Source organism: Aotus nancymaae, unplaced genomic scaffold (genome assembly GCF_030222135.1).
Source record: "Aotus nancymaae isolate 86718 unplaced genomic scaffold, 86718_ANA_hifiasm-v0.15.2.pri h1tg000108l, whole genome shotgun sequence".
In the NCBI taxonomy this organism is placed as follows: domain Eukaryota; kingdom Metazoa; phylum Chordata; class Mammalia; order Primates; family Aotidae; genus Aotus; species Aotus nancymaae.
The window spans coordinates 6,843,148-6,870,487 of NW_026988523.1; the positions used below are offsets into that span (position 1 = coordinate 6,843,148).

Genomic DNA, 27,340 nt, shown 5'->3' on the forward strand with positions numbered 1-27,340 from the left:
ATGTAAAATACTCTTATCCTTTGTAGAAAGACTAAATGATGAATCAATAAAAAATAACTACAACAACTTTTCAAGACATAGATAATCCGAAAAGATATAAATAGAAGCAAGAAAAGGTTAAGCAGAGATGAAGTTAGGGTTTTTATTTGTTTTCTTCTTGCTTGTTTGCTTGCTTATGCAACGTGTTGTTATCAGCTTAAAATAATGGGTTACAAGATAGTATTTGCAAGCCTCCTAGTAACCTCAAATCTAAAAATATACAATAAGTATGCAAAAAATTAAAAGCAAGAAATTAAATCATACCATCATAGAAAATCACCTTGACTAGAAGGATGACAGAAAGGAAAAAAGGAAGCAAATACCACAAAACAACCAGAAAAAAGTAACAAAGTTGCAGGAGTAAGTCCTTACTTATCAGCAATAACAGTGAATGTAAATGAACTAAACTCTCCAATGAAAAGACATAGAGTAGTGGCTGAATGTTGCCTACATGAAACATGCTTTACCTGTAAAGACACACATAGACTGAAAATAAAAGGATGGAAAAAGATATTCCATGCCAATGGAAACCAAAAAGGAGCAGGAATAGCTATACTTCTATCAGACAAATTAGACTTTAAGACAAAAACCATTAGAAGAGACAAAGAAGATTACTATATAATGATTAAAAGGTCAGTTCAGCAAGAGGATATAATGTTTGTACATATATATGCACCTAACCCTGGAGCACCTAGATGTATATAAAGCAGATATTATTAGAGCTAAAGAGAGGGATAGACCCAAATACAATAATAGCTGGAAACGTCAACACGTCATTTTCAGCATTGAACAGATCTTCCGGTCAGAAAATCAACAAAGAATAATCAGACTTAATGTGCCTTATAGACCAAATGGACCTCATAGATGTTTATAGAACATTTCATCCAATGGCTGAAGAAAACATTTTTTTCCTCAGTACATGGATTATTCTCAAGGACAGATCATATGTTAGGTCACAAAACAAGTTTTAAAACATTTAAAAAAATGAAATAATATCAAGCATTGTCTCTGACTACAACAGAATGAAACCATTATGTTGGTGCAAAAGTAATTGCGGTTTTATACCAACATGAGAGAAATCAGTAACAAGAGAAATTTTAGAAACTGTACAAACACATGGAAATTAAACAACATGCTCCTGAATGACCAGTGTGTCAATGAAGAAATTAAGGAGGAAATTGAAAAATTCACTGAAACAAATGATAATGGTAACACAAGGTACCAAAACTTACACGATACAGCTAAAAGTACTAAGAAGGAAATTTATAACTGTAACTGCCTACATTAGAAAAGAAGAAAAACTTCAAGTAAGCAATCTAACAATACATCTTAAAGAACTAGAAAAGCAAGACCAAACCAAACCCAAAATTAGTAGAAGAAATAATGAAGATCAGGGCAGAAATATGCCAGGTCTGTCCCCTAGACCCTGGCTGAGCGATGGATGAAAGGAATACTCAGACACAGGTATGCAGTGTAAGAGCACCTAGGGGATTGCTTAGCTCTTGTGGCCAAGGTGCAGCAGCCGGGATAAGCTGGAGCTGCTTGATTTTATTCAGTGTAGACATAATGCCAAAAGCCTGGAGCAAACGCAGGCTTCGAGTAATTAACATTTATTGTTCCTCCTTCAGGGAACCTCACACACGGCAAGGGGGATGATCAAAGGTTGGTTCCTGGTCAACATAAGTAAACAAGCCTGTTTATGATAATTTCCCCTACACTTCCTTGTACCTACACCTTGCCCTCTGCCTCAAGGTCAGAGAACAGCTGCCTTCAGCTTACTCTCCCCTGAAGCTATGCAGATCCTTCTGACCTTTCAGAAGGCCTGTTCCTTTCTCTATAGTTTCTTCTGTCACTCTGACTGATCTCCTACAGAAATAAATGAATTTGACATGAAGAAAACAATATAATAGATCAGCAAAACTAAAGGCTGGTTATTTGAAAAGTTAATCAAAATTGACAAACCCGTAGCCAGACTACGAGAAAAAGAGAGATCCAAATAAATAAAATCAGAGATGAAAAAGGAGACATTACAGTTGATATTGCAGAAATTCAAAGGATCATTAGTGGTTACTATGAGCAACTATGTGCCAATAAATTGGTAAACCTAGAAGAAATGGCTAAATTCCTAGACACAATCTATACAGATTGAACCATGAAGAAATCCAAAACCTGAACAGATCAATAATAAGTAATGAGATTGAAGCATTAATAAAAAGTGTCCTAGTGAAAAAAAAAGCCTGGGACCTGATAGCTTCACTGATGAACTTTCCCAAACATTTAGAGAACTAATTGAATATGTTCAAACTATTCCAGGAGGGCATGGTGGCTCATGCCTGTAATCTCAGCACTTTGGGAGGCTGAGGCAGGTGGATCACCTAAGGTCAGGAGTTCAAGACCAGCCTGGTCAATATGGTGAAACCCTGTCTTTACTAAAAGTACCAAAATTAACCGGGTGTGGTGGTGCATGCCTGTAATCCCAGCTACTCTGGAGGCTGAGGCAGGAGAATGGCTTGGGAGTTGGAAGTTGCAGTGAACTGAGATCATGCCACTGCACTCCAGCCTGGGCAACAGAGTGAGACTCTGTCTCAAAAAAAAAAAAAATTTATTCAAACTATTCTAAAAAATAGAGGAGAAGGGAATACTTCTAAAGTCATTCTAAAAGGCGAGTATTACCCTCATACCCAAACCAAAGACACATCAAAAACAAACAACTGTAGGCTAATATCTCTTGTGAATATTGATGCAAAAATCCTCAACAAAATGTTAGCAAGCCAAACACAGGAACACATTTAAAAGATCAAATTCATTATGATCAGCAGGATTTATCCCAGGGATGCACGTATGGTTCAGCGGACACATATCAGTCGGTGTGATATATATCATATAAATAGAATGAAGGGCAAAAACCATATGATGATTTCAGTTGATGATAAAAAAGCATTTGAAAGTATTCATCCCTTTATGATAAAAACTCTTGAAAAACTGGGTAAGGAAGAAACATACTTCAATGTAATAAAAGCCATATATGACAGACCCATAGCTAATATTATACGGAAGGAGGAAAAGCTGAAAGCCTTTTCTCTGAGACTGAGAACACAACAAAGATGCATATTTTCACTGCTTTTGTTTTCAGCATATACTGGAAATCCTAGTTAGAGCAATCAGACAAGAGAAAGCAATAAAAGGCATCCAAATTGGAATGGAAAATGTCAGATTATCCTTGTTTGCAGATGGATATGGTCTTATATTTGGAAAAACCCAGAGACTCCACCAAAAAATTATTAGAACTGATAAACAGATTTATTAAAGTTGGAGGATATAAAATCAACATACAAAAATCAATAGCATTTCTATATGCCAACAGTGAAAAATATGAAATCGAAACCAAGAAAGTAATCCTATTTACAGTAGCTACAAGTAAGATAAAATACCAGGAATAAACCAAAGAAGTGAAAGATCTCCACAATGAAAACCATAAAACATTGATATAAGAAATCAGAGAGGACACAAAATTGGAAAGATATTCCATGTTCATGGATTGGAAGAATCAATATTACTAAAATGCTCATACTACCCAAAGTAATCTACAGATTAAATGTAGTCCGTATCAAATACCAATGATATTCTTCACAGAAATAGAAAAAACAGTCCTAAAACCTATATGAAACCACAAAAGACCCAGAATAGCCAAAACTATCCTAAAAAACTGCAGCATTCACATTACTTTTAAATTATGCCACATAGCTATAGTAACCAAAACAGCAAAAAACGATACTGACCGCAAACGCATAGTCAGTGGTACAGAAGAGGGAACCCAGAAATAAATCTGTACATCTACAGTGAACTCAGTTTTGACTGAGCTGCTAAGATAATACACTGGGGAAAGGACAATCTGTTCAATAAATGGTGCTGGGAAAAATGGATATCCATATACAGAAGGATGAAACTGGACACCTGTATCTCATCATATACAAAAATGAAATTAAAATACAGTGAAGACTCAAATATGAGACCTCAAACTTTGAAGCTACTAAGAGAAATTATTGAGGAAACTCTCCAGGACGTTGGACTGAGCAAAGATTTCTTGAGTGATTATCTAAAAGCATGGGCAAAAAAAGCAAAAATGGACAAATGGTATCACATCAAGTTAAAAAAGCATAGCAAAGAAAACAATCAACAAAGTGAAGAGACAAATGGGAAATTTGTCACCAAATGGGAAAATATATTTGCGAATTACCCATCTGACAAGGGATTGGTAACCGGAATGTATAAGGAGCTCAAACAACTCTGTAGGAAAAAGTTTAATCTAATTAAAAATCTAATTTAGACCAGGGACAGTGATTATCCCAGCACTTTGGGAGGTTCAGGTGGGTGGATCATCTGAGGTCAGGAGTTTGAGACCAACCTGGCCAACACAGTGAAACCTCATCTCTACTAAAAATACAAAAATTAGCTGGGCGTGGTGGTGCATGCCTGTAATTCCAGCTACTCAGGAGGCTGAGGCAGGAGAATCACTTGAATGCAGGAGGTGGAGGTCGTAGCGAGCCAAGATCTTGCCACTGCACTCCAGCCTGGGTGACAAGAGTGAAACTCTGTCTCCAAAAATAAAATAAAATAAAACTGTAATTTAAAAATGGACAATAGATTTGAATAGACTTTTCTCAGAAGAAGACATACAAATGGCACACAGGCATATTAAAAAGTGCTTAGCAACAGTAATCATCAGAGAAATGCAAATCAAAACTATAATGAGATATCATCTCAACCCAGGTAAAATGTCTTTTATTCAAAAGTCAGGCATTAACAAATGCTGGCAAGGATGTTGAGAAAAGGAAACCCTGGTACACTGTTGGTAGGAATATAAATTAGTACAGCCACTATGGAGAACAGTTTGGATGTTCCTTAGAAATCTAAAAATTGAGCTTTCATATGATTCAGCAATCCTACGGCTAGTTAGGATTTGGATATTAAAACAAGTGATGTTTTAATATTCCAAAGAAGAGATATCTGCACTCCCATGTTTATTGCAACATTACTCACAGCAGCCAAGATTTGGAAGCAACTAAGTGTCCATCAACAAATGAACAGGTAAAGAAAATGTGGTATACGTATACAATGGAGTACTATTCAGCCATAAAGAAGAAGGAGATCCTGTCATTTTGCAGCTACATGGATGAAAGCAGATGTCATTATGTTAAGTGAAATAAGCCAGGCACAGAAAGACAGAGTACATATGTTCTCACTTATTTCTGGTTGCTAAAAAATTAGAATGATTGAATTGATGTAGATAGATAGAATAATGATTACCAGAGCTGAGAAGGGTAGAGGGAGGATGGAATGGGTAGAGGACATGAGGATGGTTAATAGATATGAAGAAATAATGAGAAGGAATGACTAAAACCTAGTATCTGCTAGCACAACAGGGTGAATGTAGTCAAAATTAATTTAATTGGACATTTAAAAATAACTAAGAGTATAGTTGAATTTTTTGTAATATAGAGGATAAATGCTTGAGATGATGGGTACTCCGTTTACCCTGATGTGATTATTATGTATTTCATGCCTGTATAAAAGTATCTCACAGCCAGGTGTGGTGGCTCATGCCTGTAATCACAGCACTTTGGGAGGCCGAGGCGGGCGGATTATAAGGTCAGGAGATTGAGACTATCCTGACCAACATGGTGAAAACCCTTTCTCTACTAAAAGTACAAAAATTTGCTGAGCATGGTGGCGTGTGCCTGTAGTCCCAGCTGCTGAGGAGGCTGAGGCATGAGAATCACTTGAACCCAGGAGGTGAAGGTTGCACTGAGCTGAGATTGCGCCACTGCACTCCAGCCTGGTAACAGAATGAGACTCCATCTTAAAAAGAAAAAGCCTCACATATTAATATATACACATATAGCCACAAAAATTAAAAATAAAGGAGTAAAAAAAATCAATTTTCAAATAATTTTATACTGCATATAACCCATGTACATGTATTGCAGTTACCTTATAACAGGGTATTTACAGTTCCTCTCTCTCTCTCCCCCTTCCTTTTTTTTGTCATTGCTGTCATGTTTTTTATCCATGTGATATAATCATCCAATACATTGTTACTCTTCCTTTTATTACACAGATCCACATTTTTGACCTATGTAATTTTCTGACTGAAGGACCACTTTTAATCTTTCTTTCAAGTCAGATGTGCCGGCAATGATTATTCTTGGTTTTTGCTTGTCTTGGAACTTGCTGTGATTAAGAAATTATAATGAGAAAATGGTTGGGGCAAGGGTGTATTGGGCCTTGTAAGTATTGGGAAGCAGTTTAAATTTTATTTAAATTTTAGTGAAAAGGTTTTGGTCTTGAGTTTTCATGTAATCTAATTTATTTTCCAAAAAGTTTCTTTGGCAGCTTTGTGAACAATCACATAGATTGAGGGAAGAAGATTGGAAATAGAAGATGGGTTAGGAGGCTTTTGTTGTAAATAAGAGCATTGTTTGTAGTAGAGTGGTAGCAGTAGTAGTAGACAGAAAGATGGATAGATGTGAGGCTTATTTTGGACGTGGGGCTGACATGACTTGCTGATGTGAGGTGTGAAGAAGTGGAGATGAATCAAGGATGATATCCAAGTTTCTTGTTCAAGTAACTGTAGAAGATGGTGGTGTTATTTACTGAAACACTAAATCAGGACTAGAAACAAGTTTGGAGGAGACATGAGGAATTCCATTTTGGTCACATTTCATTTAAGATACTGATAAGACTTCCACGTGGAAAAATCAAGTAGAGAGCTGGATTTCAGGGTGGGAATTTAAAGAAGACATTTGAGTTGGAATAGAAATTTGGGAGACCTGTAGATGGTATTTTAGTCCATGACAATGAGAGATATTACTTAGAGTCAATATATGACAAGGGAAAAGGGGTCAGGATCTGAACTCGGAATTTCCAGCATTTAGAAATCAGGTAGAGGAGCAGCAACCTGAGAAGGGCTTGAAGGACTGACCAAAGAAAGACATCTGGAATATGTGGTATATTGCCAGTTAAGGATTAATAGTGCCTTCTGGAAGAGTAAAGACCTGGCTTGTAACAAATTCTGCAGTTTTAGAAACATAATATACAAAGTGAGAAAAAACCTTCAGAGGACAGATGAATGTTGCTTGAAAGGTTTTAAAAAGGGTATTAACATGCATAACAAAAATAAATGATGGCTAGCTAATTACACTGGTTCAAGAGTATCTTTGTTATTTATTTTGATAGTCTTGAAAATTTTGATTTTTTAATAAATTTGGAAAGTACTTAACTTTTTAAAAGATACACATGTAACCTGAAGCTGGAATCAGTCTTTTTATTGCCAAGAGTAATGGTGTTAGTGTCACCTAATGGCAAGATGGAATATTGCACCTATATTTGTAGGCTATAATGAAAAAGGTACTGGGAGGATTTTAGGCATGGATCAGTAGACTTACTATGGTTTACAAGGTCCTGTGTTCTTTAGCCTCAGCCTGCTTGTCCTGCCCCTCTATCACATTACTCATTTGGTCACTGAGCAGATTGTGTAATAATAGGGTTCTTTTTTGCCTTTCAGGTTTAGGCTCAGATATTTTCCTCTCAGAGGGTTTTTTCCTACCACCTTAATTTGTCCCTATACTTCCCACAGCTACTATTTGTCACATTAATGTGTTTATTTTTTGCACAGCCTTTAGAGTGACTTGGAATCACCATTTGTCACTTTCTTGTTTGTTTCCTCCCTAGTATATAAGCCCCAGAAGTGCAGGCTACTTGTCTGCCTTGTTCACTTATGTAACCTCAGGGCTGAGTTGTGTCTGTTACATAATACAGGTCTTCAGTTAACTTAGTATCTGAGAACATGAACTTCTGGATATGATAGTGAGTATTGTTTCTATACTGTAGAGATCTATCCAGAAAACAGAATTACACTGTGTTTAATTCTGAAACATTATTTGCTACATGAATGCAATATAGAAGCTTTTTTTCTTTTTCTTTTTGGTGTTAATAAGTAATAATGTGTCAGGAAAGAGAAGCTATATGTCTTAGGATGTTGAATTCTGTATTAGTCAACTTTAGTTACTTAGAAAAAATATTTGCAGGTACAATATTCATTCTTGAGATAAGTTTTTTTTTAAGCATTTAGATTTAATTAATAAAGCAGTCTCAGTGAATATGGTTTTGTGTCTGTGCATGGATTTGTAGGTATTTGTAGTATCATTTAATTATTTCCTCTATTAAAAAGAAAATAAAACAATATTTCTAAGAGAAATGAGAGAGAGTGTGTCAAGTAGCCAGTGATAAATCTGTTTGGTTGAGATATGGACTGGTGTGTGTAAGTATTTAGGTAACAATATGGCTCTATTAGTCTGGAAACAGGATGAAGAGAGAGTACATTTCCATTAAGTGGCTCAGTCCAAGAAAGTAGCCTCCCTAATTTTGAGATAATTATCTAGCCAGCAGGATTCTTCTTCACATGAACCACTTTTAAAGCTTCATGTTTTTAATCAGTACTTTTTTTTTTTAATCCCTTTAATGTTTCCAGGTGCATGTGGGAAGAGAAGTTTAAAGAACTGAAATGGAGGTCAGAGCTTCATTACAGAAGGTTAGTGGATCATCTGATTCTGTGGCTACAATGAACAGTGAAGAATTTGTTTTGGTTCCTCAATATGCAGATGATAATTCTACAAAACATGAAGAAAAACCTCAACTGAAGGTATTTTTTTTCTTTTCTACATATGGTACAATTTTTAATGTAAAAAAAAAAACAAACTATTTGAAACTTACCTCAGGAGATGTGTAAAATCTGAAGGTTTTTCTCAAGTGCTGACCTTCAGAATAAAATAAGTCTTTGATTTATCCAGAGCCTAATTATTTGGTTTGTGTATTTTAAAAAGTTCTTGCTTTTGGTTATTTACCTTTTAGTTAGGAATTTTAGGGGGAAGAATGAAAGAGGAAAAAGAAGGGAAAGGATAATTGGTGAATTAGACATAATAGTTAAGTTCTACATTACTTTATCTGGATGTTTTTGTTTCTCTTACTGCTGGGTTTTAGAGGTTAATTAAATGTTTTGCTTTCATTTGAGAGACTTTTTCTTTATGATTTTTACATTTTAAATCAGCTTATAATGTTCTGTTGTGTGATTTAAGTTAACTTGTCTAAATGTTTTTAAAGCATACATCTTATATTTTTAGCATTTGAATTTAGATATGATCCCTTTTCTTTTTCACTTTTGCGTTGCAGTTTCAAAGTCAAAGAAAAGGAAGCAAGCTAACTCGGTTGCATAGGCTTCAAAACGGTATAACTGTCCTCTAGAAACAGGAATAGGAAAATTAGTTAAAAGTGCTACGAACTATTTATGACTTTTATTTAGTATTAACTATGGGATAAAAGGTGTATTAGTATATCAGTCTAATAAAATATATTCTAAAAATGAGATTTCTAAATGCTTATGTTGAGAATATATTGTTTTGGAATTTTATTTAAATCATTATTGGCTTTATTTTTAGATACCTGTATTTTAGCATTCTTGTGTTTAAGACATCATTTATTTGCTTAGGCTTTGTGTCTCACCTGCCTTTGAAAAACTTATGAGTCAACTTAAGTGTAAGGAAATTAGCAATACTCATCTTGGGAGCTAGCAAACAATTTGTAAAGAAATCAGAAATATGGTTATGTTATGATAAGAAATGTGACCTTTTAAATGGTATTTATTCATAATAGAGCCTGTCTATTTAAATTTATCTGTTTTTCCCTTTAGACATATAAATGTAAGTTTATCTGATTTTTAGGATGTGTTCCTAAAAAGGAAAAACAAGGGTCGGGCGTGGTGGCTCATGCCTGTTATCCTAGCACTTTGGGAGGCCAAGGTGGGTGGATTGCTTGAGGTAAGGAGTTCAAGACTAGCCTGGCCAACATGGTGAAACCCTATCTCTGTAAAAAATACAAAAATTAGCTGGGTGTGGTAGTGCACGCCTGTAGTCCCAGCTACTCAAGAGACTGAGGCACAAGAATCGCTTGAACCCAGGAGGTGAAGGTTGCAGTGAGCCGAGATTGCGCCACTGCACTTCAGCCTGGGTGACAGAGTGAGACTCTGTCTCAAAAAAGAAAGGGGGAAAAAAGGATAAATACATCTCTGTAAATAGGATCTTATATAAAATGTAGTTGGAAACTGCCTTAAGTGTTTTATAAAGAATCCATTTGTGAAACTAATAATCTTCCTCTAATTTAGTTTTATAATCAGGATTTTAATATATTATATATGTGAAATTAGGTATAACTGTACAACTTCTTAGTATTTAGTAACCATATTTAAATATTTAGATTGTTTTAATTTCTTTTAGAAATGAAAAATTTTCATAAAATTTAGCTTCAGAACTGTAATAGAATTAAAACAGAATTGTCTTGCTCTGTCTGTAGATAGTTTCTAATGGTGATGAACAATTGGAAAAAGCCATGGAAGAGATTTTGAGAGATTCTGAGAAAAGGCAAAGCAGTCTTCTTGTTGACTGTCAAAGTTCCAGTGAGATTTCAGATCATTCGTTTGGAGATATTCCAGTCAGCCAAACCAATAAGCCATCTCTTCAGTTAATTTTGGATCCATCTAATACAGGTACTGTACTGAATTCTTAGAAACTATTAAAGAATTAGGATAAAGTAATAGTGAAAATTTTAAGATGAAAATCAGAAAAAACTATTAGCTGTTTTCAAGCTTTCAGTTCTCGTTGAGAGTTTCCACTTTGGTGTTCTTATGTTTCTGCCTGTATCTCTGCCTATAAAATCAGGTCTTAATGTTCTTTGGGAACAAGGACTATGTCTGGGTCCTCGTTTTACCCCTAGTACTTCATGCATGGCAGGTCCTCAACAGGTACTTACTGAACGAATGAGCAAATACCTAGGCATCACAGAATAGTGTAATGGACATAGTCTTTCATATCATGTGCCTTTTTACTCAGTCTCACTACACTTATTTAAAGTTATATTTGATACAAAATTCTAAGTAAGCTATATCAATTCCAACAGTATATTAAATAATAAATACATCTATGAATAATTAGGATTTGTACTTTGAATAGTATCTTATAAGTCAAGATGTTTTTGGGTGCAAAAATAAATAAATAAAACCAAAACCAACTCCCAGCTTGAACTGGCTTAAACACCACAGGTATAGTTTGATCTAGGCTCTGATGGTGTTTTTTTGGTAAACTACTCAGCTCTGATCTTCTCTATATTACCTTCTTCCTTAGCTGGTTCCAAAGTAGCTACCAGCAGAAACTGGTAGTAGGTAAGGGTAGGTGACCTGTTTATGCCTGGTGTCAAGGAGAAAGTCTTCATTCTTTTATTGATTTTTTTTTTTTTTTTAATTTTTTGGTGACAGGGTCTTATTCTGTCATCCAGGCCGAAGTGCAGTGGTGCAATCACGGCTGACTACAGCCTTGAACTTCTGGGCTTAAGCAATCTTCCTACCATTCAGCCTCCTGAGTAGCTGGGATGGCAGGCATGTGCCACCATGCCCAGCTAATTTTTTTTTTTTTTGCAGTGTTGGGGTTTTGCCATGTTACCCCGGCTGGTCTTGAACTCCTGGCTTCAAGCAATCCGTCCACCTCAGCATCCCAAAGTGTTGGGATTACCAGTGTGAGCCAGTGTACCTGGATCTGGCCTCTTTTACTGATTGAATAAAAGTTCTGAGTTTCACTCTGGACTAACGGAACCATTTTCTAGTGGTGAGGGAAATAACATGAACTGATAGCTGTAGGCCTGGGTTACATTCAAACCTCTAAATAAGTCAATCTGACAGAGGGGATGGGATTATCCTAGTTGGCTTAGGGAACTTGTGATTCATTTCTGAACCTTGATACAGGGTAAGTATAGGTATAGCCAAACTGCTACACAATAAGAACTATGCTACATTTATGTAGGGAATGTAATCACAGCACCTTTCATGATATTTTTATTCATTACAGGTGTATTCGCATTTATTTTATAGAGTATTATTATACCAATTTTAAAGCAGTTGATGATTCCAACAACTAGGACATCTTGGGATTGGTCTGTGGATTATTTTTTCACTTAAGAATAGGTCACCCTTTTATGTTTTTTTGTTTGTTGAGTAATTGGCTTGTTCCCCAGATTTTTTGAATCTTACGTGTTTCGACTATTTCTTGTTAAAATCCTCTGAAGAATGTTGTTTGTTTGTTTGTTTGTTTTTTGTTGTTGTTTTTAAAGTAGACATTCTCTCTGGTTGTGTTCAGACTGCAAGATCTGTCTTGGTTTCTGGTTTCGAAGTCATTTCAATTCTTAAAACCTTTGCTGTGCTTCTTCAGAAGCACATGCTCTACATGCGTACACAGTTTATTAGTTCACACACAGAATTAGGGGATTACCTTCTTCAGCTCTCTCCCCTCTAAGATTTCCTCACACTCTCTGACTTTCTTGGGCCCATTTTCCTCCTTCCCCTGAGTAGAAAGACAGGTTTCTTTTTTACAGTTTTTACTGCTTTGTGCTGTGCAGAATCGCATGTCTGGAGCCAACTTTTGGACAAAGTAGTGAGAGAAAAGAGAGGAAAAATGATAGAGATTTTCTTTTCCATTTTTGGACTATAGGAGCCTCTTTACTTCGGTATTTTAGCCTTTGAGACACATTTCTTTTCCTCCAGATTGTAGATGGTTACAGTATCACTGCCACTACCAGCCATTGCAGGCATTTCTGTGATTGGGGCTAGCCTGTGTTAGAACCGGGTGAGAAAACAAAACAGAAACAAGTCATGATTTCCCAAATACTCTCTAGTTTGCAGGGACCTCTTTTTCTGTTATTTGGCCAGAAATACTGGATTTGTTTGTTTTGTTGCTCACTGCACAGTTCCGTAACTCAGGCCACCCTTACGTCAAAGCTGGGAGGTGATGATGAGAAAAATGGAAAACACAGCACTGTAACAGAGGTTCAGGTTTTTACTTTCCTCTCCAATCTAGCTGTTCCTGTTTGCCTTTTTAAAAGAGACTGGGTGTGATGGCTCATGTCTGTAATCCCAGGGCTTTGGGAAGCCAAGGTGGGTGGATCGCTCGAGCTCAGGAGTTTGAGACCAGCCCGTGCAACATAGCGAGACCCCATCTCAATAAAAAAAGAAAGAAAGAAAGTCCTCAGGTAGTTGCTTTTTAGATTCTGTCAAGAGTTTTCAGGTATAATCTGTAGAAGAGAGAAATTATAACAGACTTATCACTTCAACTTGACTGGCCCAGTTCAATCATCTTGAGTTCTGCTAGTTTTTGCTTCAACTATTTTGAAGTTCTGCTATTAAGGGCATAGTCACTTAGAATTGTTGTGTTTTCCTAATTAATTGATCATTTTAGCGTTGTGAAATATCTTTTTCTCTTTTTAAAATTCTTTGTTCTGAAGTCTAGTTTTTCTTATATTAATATAGCCACCTTTGGTTTCTTATAATTAGCGTTTGCATGGTATATATTTTCCTTTAAAAAAAAAAAAAGGCCGGGCGCGGTGGCTCAAGCCTGTAATCCCAGCACTTTGGGAGGCCGAGGCGGGTGGATCACGAGGTCAAGAGATCGAGACCATCCTGGTCAACATGGTGAAACCCCGTCTCTACTAATACAAAAAAATTAGCTGGGCACGGTGGCGCGTGATTGTAATCCCAGCTACTCAGGAGGCTGAGGCAGGAGAATTGCCTGAACCCAGGAGGCGGAGATTGCGGTGAGCCGAGATCGCGCCATTGCGCTCCAGCCTGGGTATCAAGAGCGAAACTCCGTCTCAAAAAAAAAAAAAAAAAAAAAAAAAAGAACAGAACTAGACTAAACTCTTAATTTGAAACTTTAAAAAAAAAAAAAAAAAAAAAAAAAAAACTTTTCACCTACTTTTGTCTTTAAAGTGTGTTTCTTGTAGATAGCTTTTTAAAATCCAGTTTGACAATCTCAGTCTTTTAGTTGGGTTTAGACTAGGGTAAGCAAACTATTATCTGTGGGCCAAATTCCATTCCTACTTGTTTATGGTGTGGCTTGCAAAGTAGAAATGATTTTTACATTTTTAAATGATTGAAACATGTCAAAAGGAGCATAATATTGTGACACATGAAGCTTACATGAAATTCAAATTTCAGCATCCATAACTAAGTTTTAAATTTTGTAAAAAAGTCTGTGGAAGGTTGTTTTCTCACTTGTATAAATGTTTGCATAATATTGTAGATTTTGTCTCTTGGCCCACAAAACCTAAAATATTTACCATATGACCCTTTACAGAAAAAGCTGACCATTTCCTTTGATGTAATTTTTAATATATTTGGATCTAAATGTACTTACTCTCTTGCTCTTTGTTTTCTCTTTGTCTCTTCTGGTTTTTTTTCTCCCTTTCCTGCCTTCTTCTAGATTACTTTTTAATGTTCTGTTTTATCTCCATTATTGGCACATTAGCTATGTAATTTTGTTTTATTATTTTAGTGATTGCTCTGGAGTTGATAACCCAAGTCTTTAACACATGTACATTCTAATAATATCATAACACTTCATGTACATTGTAAGAATCTTTTGTTACCTTCTGGACTTTATGCTTCTGCTGTGATTCATTTTGCTAATGTATATGTTACAAATTCTACAAAATACTGTGGGTTTTTTTTTTAACTTCAAATAGTCTTTTTTTTTTTTTTTTTTTTGCAGAAAGTTGATTTCATTTAGGTAGAGAAAAGAGAATGAAAGGAGAAGAAGAGAAAGGCTTCCACAAAGAGTGTGGAAGGGGTAAATAGTCTGTTATATTTTGAAGAAATTATAAATCTAAGGAATAGGTCTTTTTCTCCTACTGGTGCTCTTCAGTTTTCTCTGTATCATTTTCCTGTAGCCCAAGGAACTTCCTTTAACATTCCTCCTTTCTTCTGCAATTTAGAAACTTGCTATTTTATCTACCTAGGGCATATTTCGCTTCAGAGCTTACATTTTTTCAGCTTTAGAATTTCTTTTGGTTCTTTTTTATGTCTTTCATTTTTCTTCTTATTTTGTTAGATGTTTTTCTTTAAATCCTTGATCATATTTATAATAGTCACTGTATAGGCCTTATCTGCCAATTTTTTCGTTTGTTATTTTTGGATCAATTTCTGTACTGTTTTATATTTGGGGTCTAATAGAGTCATGAATCTTGGGTTACACAGATTAGTGAAATACCTCTTCAAACAACTTCTGTTTGGCTTCCTCTTTTCTCTTTTTTATTTATATTATTTTTATTGGTTCTCCTTAGTTCCCACTCATCATATATTTATATATTTTTTTATTTTTTTAATTTTTTTGAGACGGAGTTTTGCTCTGTCACCAGGCTGGAATGCAATGGCGCAATCTCGGCTCACTGCAACCTCTGCCTTCTGGGTTCTGGTGATTCTTCCGCCTCAGCCTCCTGAGTGGGGACCACAGGCGTGTGCCACCATGCCCGGCTAATTTTTTTCTATTTTTAGCAGAGATGGGGTTTCACCATGTTGGCCAGGATGGTCTCGATCTCTTGACCTCGTGATCCGCCCATCTCGGCCTCCCAAAGTTCTATGATTACACGCGTGAGCCACTGTGCCTGGCCTTTTTTCTTTTTTTAAGACTCTAGTTACACATATGTTAGACCACTTGAACTACTTAATCACTCAGGCTCATCATTCTTATTGTTGCTGCATAAGTGCTTGTTACATTAAGAAAAATATGTAATAACATATATGTATATAATACAAAACAAATAATTTAAACATATTAAGATGTATTTGTAGTTTTTTATTTATCCCTTTTGAAATACATTCTGTTGAACTGACTGAAAAAAGGAGAAAAACATGTTTCAGTGGTTGAAGAACATGTAGATGAAGTAGTTCATTTTGAATGGCTTTAATTCCTTAACAAAAAAGTTAGTGGTGAAGTTTCATATTTTAGCATAATATTTAGGAGCTGGAGTGGGGGAATTTGAAATGGCTTTTGTGAATTATTTATTAAAATCCTATCCTACAAGAGGAATCCAGGTAATGGCAGTCTGAAAATGCTGCAAGGACCTAGTTCAGGTGATACATGTATGCTTAATTTTGTGCAGCATGAATGTAGGTAACAGAAGGGAAGCATTTGAGGTAGCAGAATATGGATTTTAGGTGGGGACATGAAGAGAGAATGTTATACTACCTTATACATGCAGATGGATGCTCTCTAACCACAATTGGACCTTTGCTGCCTGCATTTATTTTAGAATAAAATGATGAGTTTTTTTTAAAGAAATTCATTATGATGAGGATGGAATTGGGTGAAACAGTCATAGATTCATTCATTGAAAATAATTATTTTGAAGAAAAATATTCCATTGGAACACTTACATAGTTCATAGAAGCCAGCAAACCAGGAATGAGGGAGATAAGGAGCTTGACACTTGTTGTTGGTATGAGATGTAACATTTTAACATTGCTTTTTTTTTTTTTGCTTAAGAAGTTAGGCTGCTTAATAAATGTGGTGCAATGATGGATCTTTACAGTCAAGAGAAACTTAACTGATTTGCTTTTATTTAATCCTCATTATTTTTGGCCTAATACACACTATCTTTAGCATAGTTTTTTCTCCTTATTGTTCTATATCCCTTGTTAACCCAAAAGTGGCAGGTCTCAATCGATAGAGGCTTATTTAGTCAAGGGTTTAGTATATGCCTGGGGAAAAACATAAGCCACAGTAGCAACTGTGACCTGTGCTTTTCTAGAGGGGTTTTGAGAACTTCAGTGTTTGAAGGGGAAAGTGCAAACACAAGTTAAAGAGGGAAAGGTAGGCAGTGAGGCAAGTGGGTTACATTCTTGTGAGGCTCCGACTATCCTAATAAATCTACATTTTACATGTGAAAAGAGGGAGTAGAGGAAAAAGTCAGTTATGCGTTCATCTTAGTGTAGGTGAAGGGATGATTTCTGATCTTGTCTCCTGTATCTGCGAAGATAAGCTGATAATTGACATTGTCAGGATGAGATCTGACAGAACTCAGATGTAGAGCTAGTTTATGGGAGGATACATATCTTAAAAGATTTAGGGGCTTACAAGCTCACAAGGAATTTCCTTGTGAGTAATCGGTGAGGGAAGCCATCTGGGGAGATATGTGCCCTGGCGTATGGACGAGGCCATGACACAGGCCTGTGACACAGCTATCTGTTTGGGAACAAAAGAAAGGCAATATTGTGCGACTCAGTTCCCAGGCTTATCTTTTGCTCTGGCATAGAGAGTTTGGAGACCAGAGGTTCTATTTTCTTTAACCTACTTGTACTCCATATTTTTGATTTTTTAAAATATAACGCTTAAATTTTTTCTCTCATCTGAAGAATTTATAGCTAAGTAAGATAATATTTTGAGAGATTTGAGAGTACGAAATGGCTGGCTCTGGAACTCTGACATAAGATTTAGGATTTTAAAATCCTAGAATCCTAAATTTCAAATCCTAAAAATTTAAAATATAAAAGACATGAAAATACAGATAGACCTATATTTTGTTTGAAATATTTCATTTCTTTCCTAAAAATTTAAAATATAAAAGACATGAAAATACAGAGAGACCTATATTTTGTTTGAAATATTTCGTTTCTTTGTGGTCATTGGCTAGATTATAATGATGGTGGAGTTTTGCATTGACTTTTGAGTATTTCTTTTTTGTTTCTTCAGAAATTTCTACACCCAGATCATCTTCTCCAGGTGGACTACCTGAAGAAGACAGTGTTTTATTTAATAAACTGACCTACTTAGGATGTATGAAGGTTTCTTCCCCACGTAATGAAGTAGAGGCTTTACGGGCAATGGCAACCATGAAAGCTTCCAGTCAGTACCCCTTTCCTGTTACCCTGTATGTGCCAAATGTACCGGAAGGTTCTGTGAGGTAAGTTCTAAGTTTTTTTCTTTAGTCATGTATTAAGTAAGTCATTTGGGTGGTGACGAGGATGTTATAGCATCATCACATGTAGGACTTACTGTGAACTCACACTGTAGACATGCAAAGTAAACATGTTTAGGTTTAGACTGTTCACTGTTTGAAAGGAGCATTTGAACAGTTGTATTAGTTTATTCTCGCGCTGCAATAAGTACCTAAGATTGGATAATTTATAAAGAGAAGAGGTTTATTTGGCTCTTGGTTCTGCAGGCTATATAGGAAGCATGATGCTGGCCATCTTCTCAGCTTCTAGGGAGGCCTCAGGAACTTACAGTCTTGGCAGAAGGCAAGGGGAAGCAGAATCGTCTTACATGGCAGGAGCAGGAGCAGGAGCAAGAGAGTGGGGAGGTGCCACACACTTTTAAACAATCAGGTCTCATGGAACTAACTATCATGAGAACAGCACCGAGGGGATGGTACTAAACAATTTATTTTTATTTTATTTTTTTATTTTTAATTTTTATTTTTTTATTGCATTTTAGGTTTTGGGGTACATGTGAAGAACATGCAAGATTGTTGCATAGATACACACATGGCAGTGTGATTTGCTCCCTTCCTCCCCATCACCTATATCTGGCATTTCTCCGCATGCTATCTCTCCCCAACTCCCCACCCACCGCTGTCCCTCCCCTGTTTCCCCCTGACAGACTCCAGTGTGTAATGCTCCCCTCCCTGTGTCCATGTGTTCTCATTGTTCAACACCTACCTATGAGTGAGAACATGGTGCTAAACCATTTATAAGAAACTGCCCCTATGATCCAATCACCCCTCACTAGGCCCCACCTCCAACATTGGAGATTACAATTTGACATGAGATTTGGGTGGGGCCGCAGATCCAAACTCATATCAACAATTAGGCTTAGAATATTATAAATAGAAATAAAACTATAAAAATAGTTGTAATGTGTATTTCTCTATCCTGAATGAGCATAAATATCTGCCTTCAGCTTGTCAAGTAATAGTGGTTCAAAGAAACTAGAGTGAGTCATAGATTTTAAGTTATTTACATTAGACTGTAAAGAAGCAAAATGACTTTTTTCTCTTAAGCTTAATTAGGTATAATACATTAGGTCATCCGAACTTTTAGTTTCTTTAAATTTAAGTCAGGGCTGAGCGCGGTGGCTCATGCCTGTAATCCCAGCACTTTGTGAGCCTGAGGCAGGTGGATCACTTGAGGTCAGGAGTTCAAGACCAGCTTGGCCAAAATAATACAAAAATTAGCAAGGCATTGTGGTGCATGCCTGTAATCCCAGCTACTTGGGAGGCTGAGGCAGGAGACTCACTCAAACCTGGGAGACGAAGGTTGTAGTAAGCCAAGATCATGCCACTGCACTCCAGCCTGGGTGACAGAGACCCCATCTTAATTAAAAAAAAAAGTCAGAGAATGTTACTCTCCTACATTCAGCCTTTGCTTCAGTCACACTTGCGGTTATATTTGAAATCCTTATCATGATAGCCACTGTTGACCTACTGCTCCAACTTATTCTTCCCCTCTTCCTCCTTCCTTCCTTTCTTCTTAGTCTGTTTGGGCTGCTATAACAAACTGCCACAGACTGGTGGTTAACATACAACAGATAATTCTTTTTCATAGTTCTAGTGGTTGGGAGTTCCTAGATCAAAGCTCCAGCATATTTGGTGTCTGGTGAGGGCCTGCTTCCTGGTTCATGTATTCTTACATGGTGGAAGAGAATGTAAGCTCTCTCTGGGGTTTCTTTCTTTCTTTCTTTTTTTTTTTTGAGACGGAGTTTCACTCTTGTTGCCCAGGGTGGAGAGCAATGGCGCAATCTCAGCTCACTGCAACCTCCACCTCCTGGGTTCAGGCAATTCTCCTGCCTCAGCCTCTTGAGTAGCTGAGATTACAGGCATGCACCACCACGCCTGGCTAATTTTGTGTTTTTAGAAGAGAAGGGGTTTCTCCATGTTGGTAAGGCTGGTCTTGAACTCCTGACTTCAGGTGATCTGCCCATCTCAGCCTCCCAAAGTGCTGGGATTACAGACGTGAGCCACCACGCCCAGCCCCGGGTTTCTTTTATAAGGACATTAATCTCATTCAAGAGGACTCCTTTCTCTCTCTCTCTCTCTCTCTTTCTCTCTCTCTCTCTCTCTCTCTCTCCATCCTTCTGTCTCCCTCCTCCCTTCTCTCTCTCCATTCATCAAAAGAAGATGCAGAATTGTGTGTGTGTGTGTGTGTGTGTGTGTGTAAGATATGCAAGAATCTGAAGATAATCTGTTTTCTTGCATTATTAGTACCACTGTCCTCTCCCTTTCTCTCTCATCATTCACTATATTCCAGTCATAACTAGCCCTTTATTCATTCTCATAGGACTTATCAGTCCCAATTCCCACCTCAGGGCCTTGGCATATTATCTTTATACCCCCTAAGTAATCTTTCCCTGATTTTCCAATGTTTTTTTCTGTTTCTCTTCAGTTTCATCTCAGTAAACATTTTATCATAAGAAGTTTTCCTTGGTTACATCATGTAACACTCTCCTTCATACTGGGCCTTTTTTTTTCTTCATAGCACTTTTCTTTGAATTGATATTATATTATATTTATTTGCTTCTTAGTTTATTGGATATCTTCCTTGCTAGGTTATAAACTTGTGAGAACAGGTTCTTTGTATTTTTCCCTGCTGTAGCTTCAGTGGCTAGGGAAGTTCAGTGATTCATTGCAAGATTTTAGCAAATATTTGCTGAATGAACAAATAAGCAGACCAGGTCAAGGAAATGAGGTTGAATTTGTCTTGAACCTGGAATATTCCCTGTAAGTTGCTTTAATCTTTCTAAAACACTTGCTGATTTGCCTCATTCTCTGAAGTTTAGAATGTGGGAAGACTTTAGCTAACTTCTGAGTACCAAAATAAAAGCAATATAAATTTAGAGTGTTTTGGTAAAAATTCTTTGAGTTTTTCAGGAAAGGGTTTTGCATGTATATTATTTTTATGTTATCTTCTAAAAATGTGAAAATATCTTTTCAAAGAAAAATTGTTTCCAGAATGTCTTCTATGTTATCTGTTTAGCTTCAATTTGCCAAACACACCTTGACAGAGATTTAGTGTTTTGACTTACTCTTTATTCCTGGAGTTGTCCCCTTACCCCTCAGTTTCTGAATTTGAGATCTTGAAGGGGTGTTGAATGTTTAGATCAATCCAGGACTTAAAATTTGGTTTTTCATTTTGTTTTGTTTTTGAGACATAGTTTCACTCTGTCACCCAGGATTGAGTACAGTGGCACGTTCTCAGAGCACTGAAACCTCTGCCTCCTGGGTTCAAGTGATTCTCATGCCTCGGCCTCCCGAGTAGTTGGAAATACAGGTGCCCTGTCACCATGCCTGGCTAATTTTTGTATTATTAGTAGAGATGGGGTTTCTCCATGTTGGTCAGGCTGGTAAAGAACTCCTGACCTCAAGTGATCCACCCACCTCGGCCTCACAAAGTGCTGGGATTACACGTGTGAGCCACTGCGCCCAGCCAGGAGTAAGGATTTGTGTAGGGAAAGTCAGAATTATTTGCCTTTAAATCCCACAGACTCCTTTGAGCTTTTATATTCCATTGTTGAATTCATCTTTGGAACCACCTGACCTTTTCTGTGGTACAAAGGGCCTCAGTTGAACAATAAATTGGGGCTTAGATAAACTAATAGGTGCTGCTCTGAATAAAAGTGGACTCTCCAGGGATAGTCTGTAGTATTCTATACTGGCATTCCTTTTGCCATAACAGAAAAAGACTAGACTTTAGGGATGGGTGATACAGATGTTACCAGGCATGTATACTTAGCTTTGGAGTAAATGAGTTGGATCATAGGAAACACAGGAATGAAGAAATTGTCAGAAGATGATAAAGAATTTATATGTATGTGTGTGTGTGTGTTATGAATATGAAGATAATTTGTTCTCTCTTGCATTGTTCCAGTTTATTTTTGTGATTTTAAGATAGTTATGTTTGGCTGGGCTCAGTGGCTCATGCTTATAATCCTAGTACTTTGGGAGGCTGAGGTGGGTAGATCACCTGAGGTCAGGAGTTTGAGATGAGCCTGGCCAACATGGCGAAACCGTGTCTCTACTAAAAATACAAAAATTAGCCGGGTGTGATGGCAGGTACCTGTAATCCCAGGTATTCTGGAGGCTGAAGTAGGAGGATCACTTGAACTCAGAGGCGGAGGTTGCAGTGAGTCAAGATTAGGCTATTTCACTTCAGCCCAGGGAAAAGAGCGAAACTCTGTCTCAAAAATCAAAAGATAGTTATGGTTATATATCTTATATTGTCATAGTAAAAATATTTGTCTTTGTTCTTTTTTAAAAAACCAAACTGGAAATATGTCTTTCTTCTTTGATAGTTAATATTTTATCTAACTTTTGATTACTGTTCTACAGAATCATAGACCAATCCAGCAATGTGGAGATAGCATCTTTTCCAATCTATAAGGTGTTATTCTGTGCACGTGGACATGATGGAACAACGGAGAGCAATTGCTTTTCATTTACAGAGAGTTCCCATGGTTCAGAAGAATTTCAGATCCATGTTTTCTCCTGTGAAATTAAAGAGGCAGTAAGTATAATATAGTGTAGCAATTTGCTATAGAGATGAATTAGGGTAATATTTTTGAGCTCTAATTTCACTGTCATATAAATATGACATATTTATATATATATATTTATATATATATGACATATAATTTCACTGTTACATAAATTTGGAGTGTGTTTCTAAAGACAAAATTAATATTTGTAATGACATAGAACTGAATGTGGAAAGCTAAGTCTGCTATATCTGCTTAGGTAGGGCACTCTCACAGCTTAGCAAGTGTCATAGAAAAATAGAAATGGATAAGCTGCCCTTCCACCATACCAAGGTAGTAAATTGCTTATGCTCAGAAGGGAGACTATTTTTGCAGCTCTCTTATTAGTTTGCCCTAGTAGATTGGTCCACGTGATTTAAAGAAGTGCCTATAACAATACCTCTTCTCTGATGGGCTTGATAGTTGCATATTGCTTTCATTTAGATATTGCATTAAGCTTATTTTATTGATCTCTGTGGTTTTCACTGGTGATTATTTGTTTTGTGCTTTCTCACTCAGAGGCTATATTTTACTCCAGAGAACTGGCTTAATTAAAAATAAATGCTCACATAGAGCAGGTATAACAACTTGTAGTCTTTTGAAAATGCTAGTAAGTTCTTTATAGCAATTATTAATTGGTAGATTATTGTTAGGAGAAGTGATATAGATTAAATGCTGTTAAATACATAGGAAAATCTTCTTTTCTACATCTATTGAATTATTTCCAATTTTAAAATGTTGTACTGTTAGACACAGTATTTGTGACCATTTCAAAGACATTCATAATGGGCATGGATTGGAATGTCTCAGGTATGTTTGCTTGTGAAAAAATAAATTATCAGCAGAAAATGTTGAAAGCAATAGTTATTCTAGTCTCTATCATGAAACATGAATAAATCATTCTATTAACAGGAGTTTTGAGTTTGTTTCTGGCCACAAAATGGAAATTCATGGAAATGTAGATTTCTGTGAGTTTGATGTAAAGCACGATGGGTATGTCAATTCTTGTGCCCTGGTCATCAGTTTGTTTTACACTAAACTAAACATGCACAAACACATATAATTTAGATTGTAATTGTAGAAATTCTCTGTCAGAACCCATGCCTTATGAAAGAAGTTCAAGTTTTGTGTTTTGTTTTTTTAGATAGGGCTTTATCTATTTTATCCCAGCACTTACGTATCTATGTCTTTACTGACTTCTTGTTTAAAATGGTCTGATAGATAGGAGAGAGAATAAGTGTTCTGCTAGTGTGCCTCACATATAGTAGACAGTGAATATAAATATGCTGAAAGAATATGTGTGTTTTTGTGAATGAGGGGGGCTATTTCTGATCCTTACGAACTCCACTGCAGAGGTGGGGAAGCAGATGGTAGAATCCTGGCATTTCATGTTGGCAGCCATCACTTAACACACCTGTGTGATTTCTGAATCACTGGAGCTCAACAGCAAGAAAATGAGCTTTGAAGACCTGGAGAACCTGCTGCTTAGAGAGGGAGAGAGAAATGCTGCTGCAGAAGGAAACTGAATTGCTGCAAGAGGGTTCCATAACTGATGGTATGAAACTGTCTTTTGGATTGTGGCATCCACTTGGGTTTAGAGTAGGGGAAATGTTTGTTATTTTTGAGAGCTTTCATGGTAGGTAAGCAGTGGAAAAAACTGGGAAATTCTTGGCCAGAAGGTTTTGGATATAGTATTAAATAATATCAATTCTATTTCTAGAGAGCATATTTGTTCCATTGCAGGTTGTTATTTCCATCTATTATTTAATTTAATTTTTACAGTGCATTTTAGAAAGTGTTAACATTTTGGGGGTATTAGTGGTAAAATATATTGTTTAAAGGGGAAATACATGACAGTGGTTATTAAACCTTATTATGAGACCTAATTTCTTTTAAAAAATTTTTAAAAATCCTTCTCCAGGTAATGAATGAGACATCAGTTCTAAATGAGGAATAACCCAGTATAGGTAGAGAGCTTATGCCAGGCACTGTGCTAAGTATTTGTTTGATACTCATAACAACTCATGACCAAGTTGTACTTGTTAGACAAGTGACTTTATGTTTCTCTTTGTCTGGAGCAGTTTTACGTTATGCTTATTTTCCCGGTTATTACTAATACTCTCATTTATATTCTCAAAAGTGTTGTGGTTTGGATGATAAATTGTATGGTTATCCATTGTTTATCCTGTAGCTAAGAGACTGGGTGATAGAGCTGGGTTTCAAATGGAAGTCTCTGACTTTGAAGAGCCATACAGTTTTCAGTAATAACTTTCCTGTTGCTTTATTATAAAACACAAATGTGGATTTTTAAAATACGTTTAAAAATATGTTTTTATAACATTTTAAAAATATGTTTAAAAATATATTTTAGTTATATTTTATAAAGGGACTTATTGGTAACATAGCTTGCATTCCAGTTACGTTTTGTGTTTTACCTGACCCTTTTACAGAAGCTGTCCAACAACTTCCTCTCTGCCCTAAAAAATACTTATGCTTTTAATTAATCTGAAGTCTTTTAGTTACATTTACTGGTCATCTGGTTGTCTGGTTCCCAGTTTTCTGTTCTGTGCTGAACACCTTTAGTCTTTGGTATTTGAGTCCCTGTTGATGGACACACTTGGCACAGATAGTTCAGGAACCAGGTGACAGACATTCTTACTGCTTAAGTATGTAGTGTGCAGCAATGCCAATTTATTTTTTTCTTTCTTTTTTTCTTTTTTTTTTTTCCGCAGAGTTTGTGGATGAGAGCTGAAAAAGTTTCTCAGTTAAAGGAAGATTTCTGAAGCAGGAGTAGCCAGCATGGCTGCCACTACTGTCACTGTGATGCTTAGTTCACTGTAAAACCCTTCAAAGAGTAGGCACCAACAGTGGTAGAAGGGAATCCCAGTGAGGGTGATGGCTCTCTTGGACACCTGTGACACAAGGATTAGGAGTTCCCACAGAAGGGTTAGGACACATTTGACTTGCAACACTTGGATGTGCTTCTGCCGGACCCTGCTGGAGTAGATTTTGGTAATCTATGGCAAAAGAGTTGGACAGTCCAGCCAGAAGTATCTTGAGGTCAATGATTTTTGTACAAGGAGAATGATATGCTAGGCTTCTGCTGAAGAATTGCAGACCAAGGTGTCAGAAAGCGTAGTCAAAAAAACCCAAGGAGACACCTGTTCTTGTTGCGTCTTTATGGATATATTATATAAAACTTTTAAAATAGACTTTTAAAGAGTCTTTTTAAGATTTTATTTCTACTAGCCAGTGTAACCATTCTATTCAAAGCAGATTTTGATGATATTTGTATGTTTTAGGATATTTATCGGTATTAGAAACTCTGAGTGTTATAGAGGCATGGTTTTTATCATCTGGTGTTAAAGGCATTCAGAGGTATTTCTTGATAAATATCAAGGGAATCATTGGGAAGATACTTACTCTTATTGCATTGTTTTTTCTTGGGGTTGCCAATATGACACTGTATAAAAGAAAACCTGTTCCTTGCATGGGAATATATTATTTCTTTTCTTTCTTTCTTTCCTTTTTTTTTGGAGACGGAGTTTTGCTTTTGTTGCCCAGGCTGGAGTGTAGTGGCGCAATCTTGGCTCACTACAGCCTCCACCTCTTGGGTTCAAGCAATTTTCCTGCCTCAGCCTCCCAAGTAGCTGGGGTTACAGGGCACGCATCACCATGCCTGGATAATTTTGTATTTTTAATAGAGATGGGTTTCACCATGTTGGTCAGGCTGCCCTTGAACTCCTGACCTCAGGTGATCCACCTGCCTGAGCCTCCCAAAGTGCTGGGATTACAGGCATGAACCACTGCACCTGGTGGAAAATATCATTTCTAAACAAGTATTTATTGAATTGGTATGTTAGCTAAATGCCTCATTTTGGAAGATAATTCAGAAGTTATCTTGTTAGTGTTTTCCTTAAGTCAATTTTTATGATTTTTAAAAAGTTTCTTGGTAATGTGCCTCTTATTTTAGCTCCTTCCCATGAATAATGTATTTGAGTTAGTTGTTTTTCAAATTTTAATACATACCTTTCAAAGTACCTTTCATAGAATGATTTTTCACATTTATTTCTTGGGTGAACTTTTTTTTTTTGATATGGAATCTCACTCTGTCTCCCAGGCTGGAGTGCAATGGCACAATCTTGGCTCGTTGCAATCTCCGCCTCCTGGGTTCAAGCGATGCTCCTGCCTCAGCCTCCCGAGTAGCTGGAACTACAGGCGCGCGCCACCACGCCCTGCTAATTTTTTGCATTTTTAGTAGAGACGGGGTTTCACCATGTTGACCAGGCTGGTCTTGAACTCCTGACCGCAAATGATCCACCTGCCTCAGCCTCCCAAAGTGCTGATATTACAGGCATAAGCCACCACGCCTGGCCTTGGTTGAACATTTTCTTGATACATGGTGTTTCTAAAAGAGTGGGTTATCTTTCCCCAATATTAATGAAATGACTTCATCTTGGAGAAACTAGCTATGTTATTTATTTTAAATAAATACCTTTGTTACTTAATAGCAGTGTTTGGACTTTTAACATGTAACACATATTTGAGAATTTGGAAAATACTGAAATAAAGAGGAAAATAAAAGGTGCTTAAAATTCCACCACAGTTAAGATTTTGGTGTATCTTCATTCCAGATATCTACATGTGCTCTCCTTTCTACCTCTTCAAAAACGACAACAACAAACTCAAATAGATATGTAATGTTTTGTCTTTAATGTTTTCTATAGATACTGTTTTCTGGAGAAAGATTGTATTATTTATCAATAAACCTTTTCCCTCTGCAAAGAAAATGCCCATTCAAGACTATTTGTGTGTGTAAGTGTTTTAATAGTGTGATATATAGTGAAGTGTTTGCCATGGAA

At 36.6% G+C, this 27,340-nt stretch overlaps 1 protein-coding gene across 3 annotated transcripts in view; it reads left to right on the forward strand.

Annotated features, from left to right (window-relative positions):
- RABGAP1L (RAB GTPase activating protein 1 like) overlaps positions 1-27,340 on the forward strand; it is a 726,923-nt gene that overhangs the window by 51,527 nt on the left and 648,056 nt on the right. For all 3 annotated transcript variants that reach the window (XM_064370670.1, XM_064370668.1, XM_064370669.1), the window contains exons 2-5: positions 8,570-8,740; positions 10,444-10,636; positions 17,661-17,871; positions 22,294-22,468. In XM_064370670.1, coding sequence (XP_064226740.1) covers positions 8,603-8,740; positions 10,444-10,636; positions 17,661-17,871; positions 22,294-22,468 — 717 coding nt within the window. In that variant the 5' untranslated portion in view covers positions 8,570-8,602. The remainder of the gene's footprint in view (positions 1-8,569; positions 8,741-10,443; positions 10,637-17,660; positions 17,872-22,293; positions 22,469-27,340) is intronic.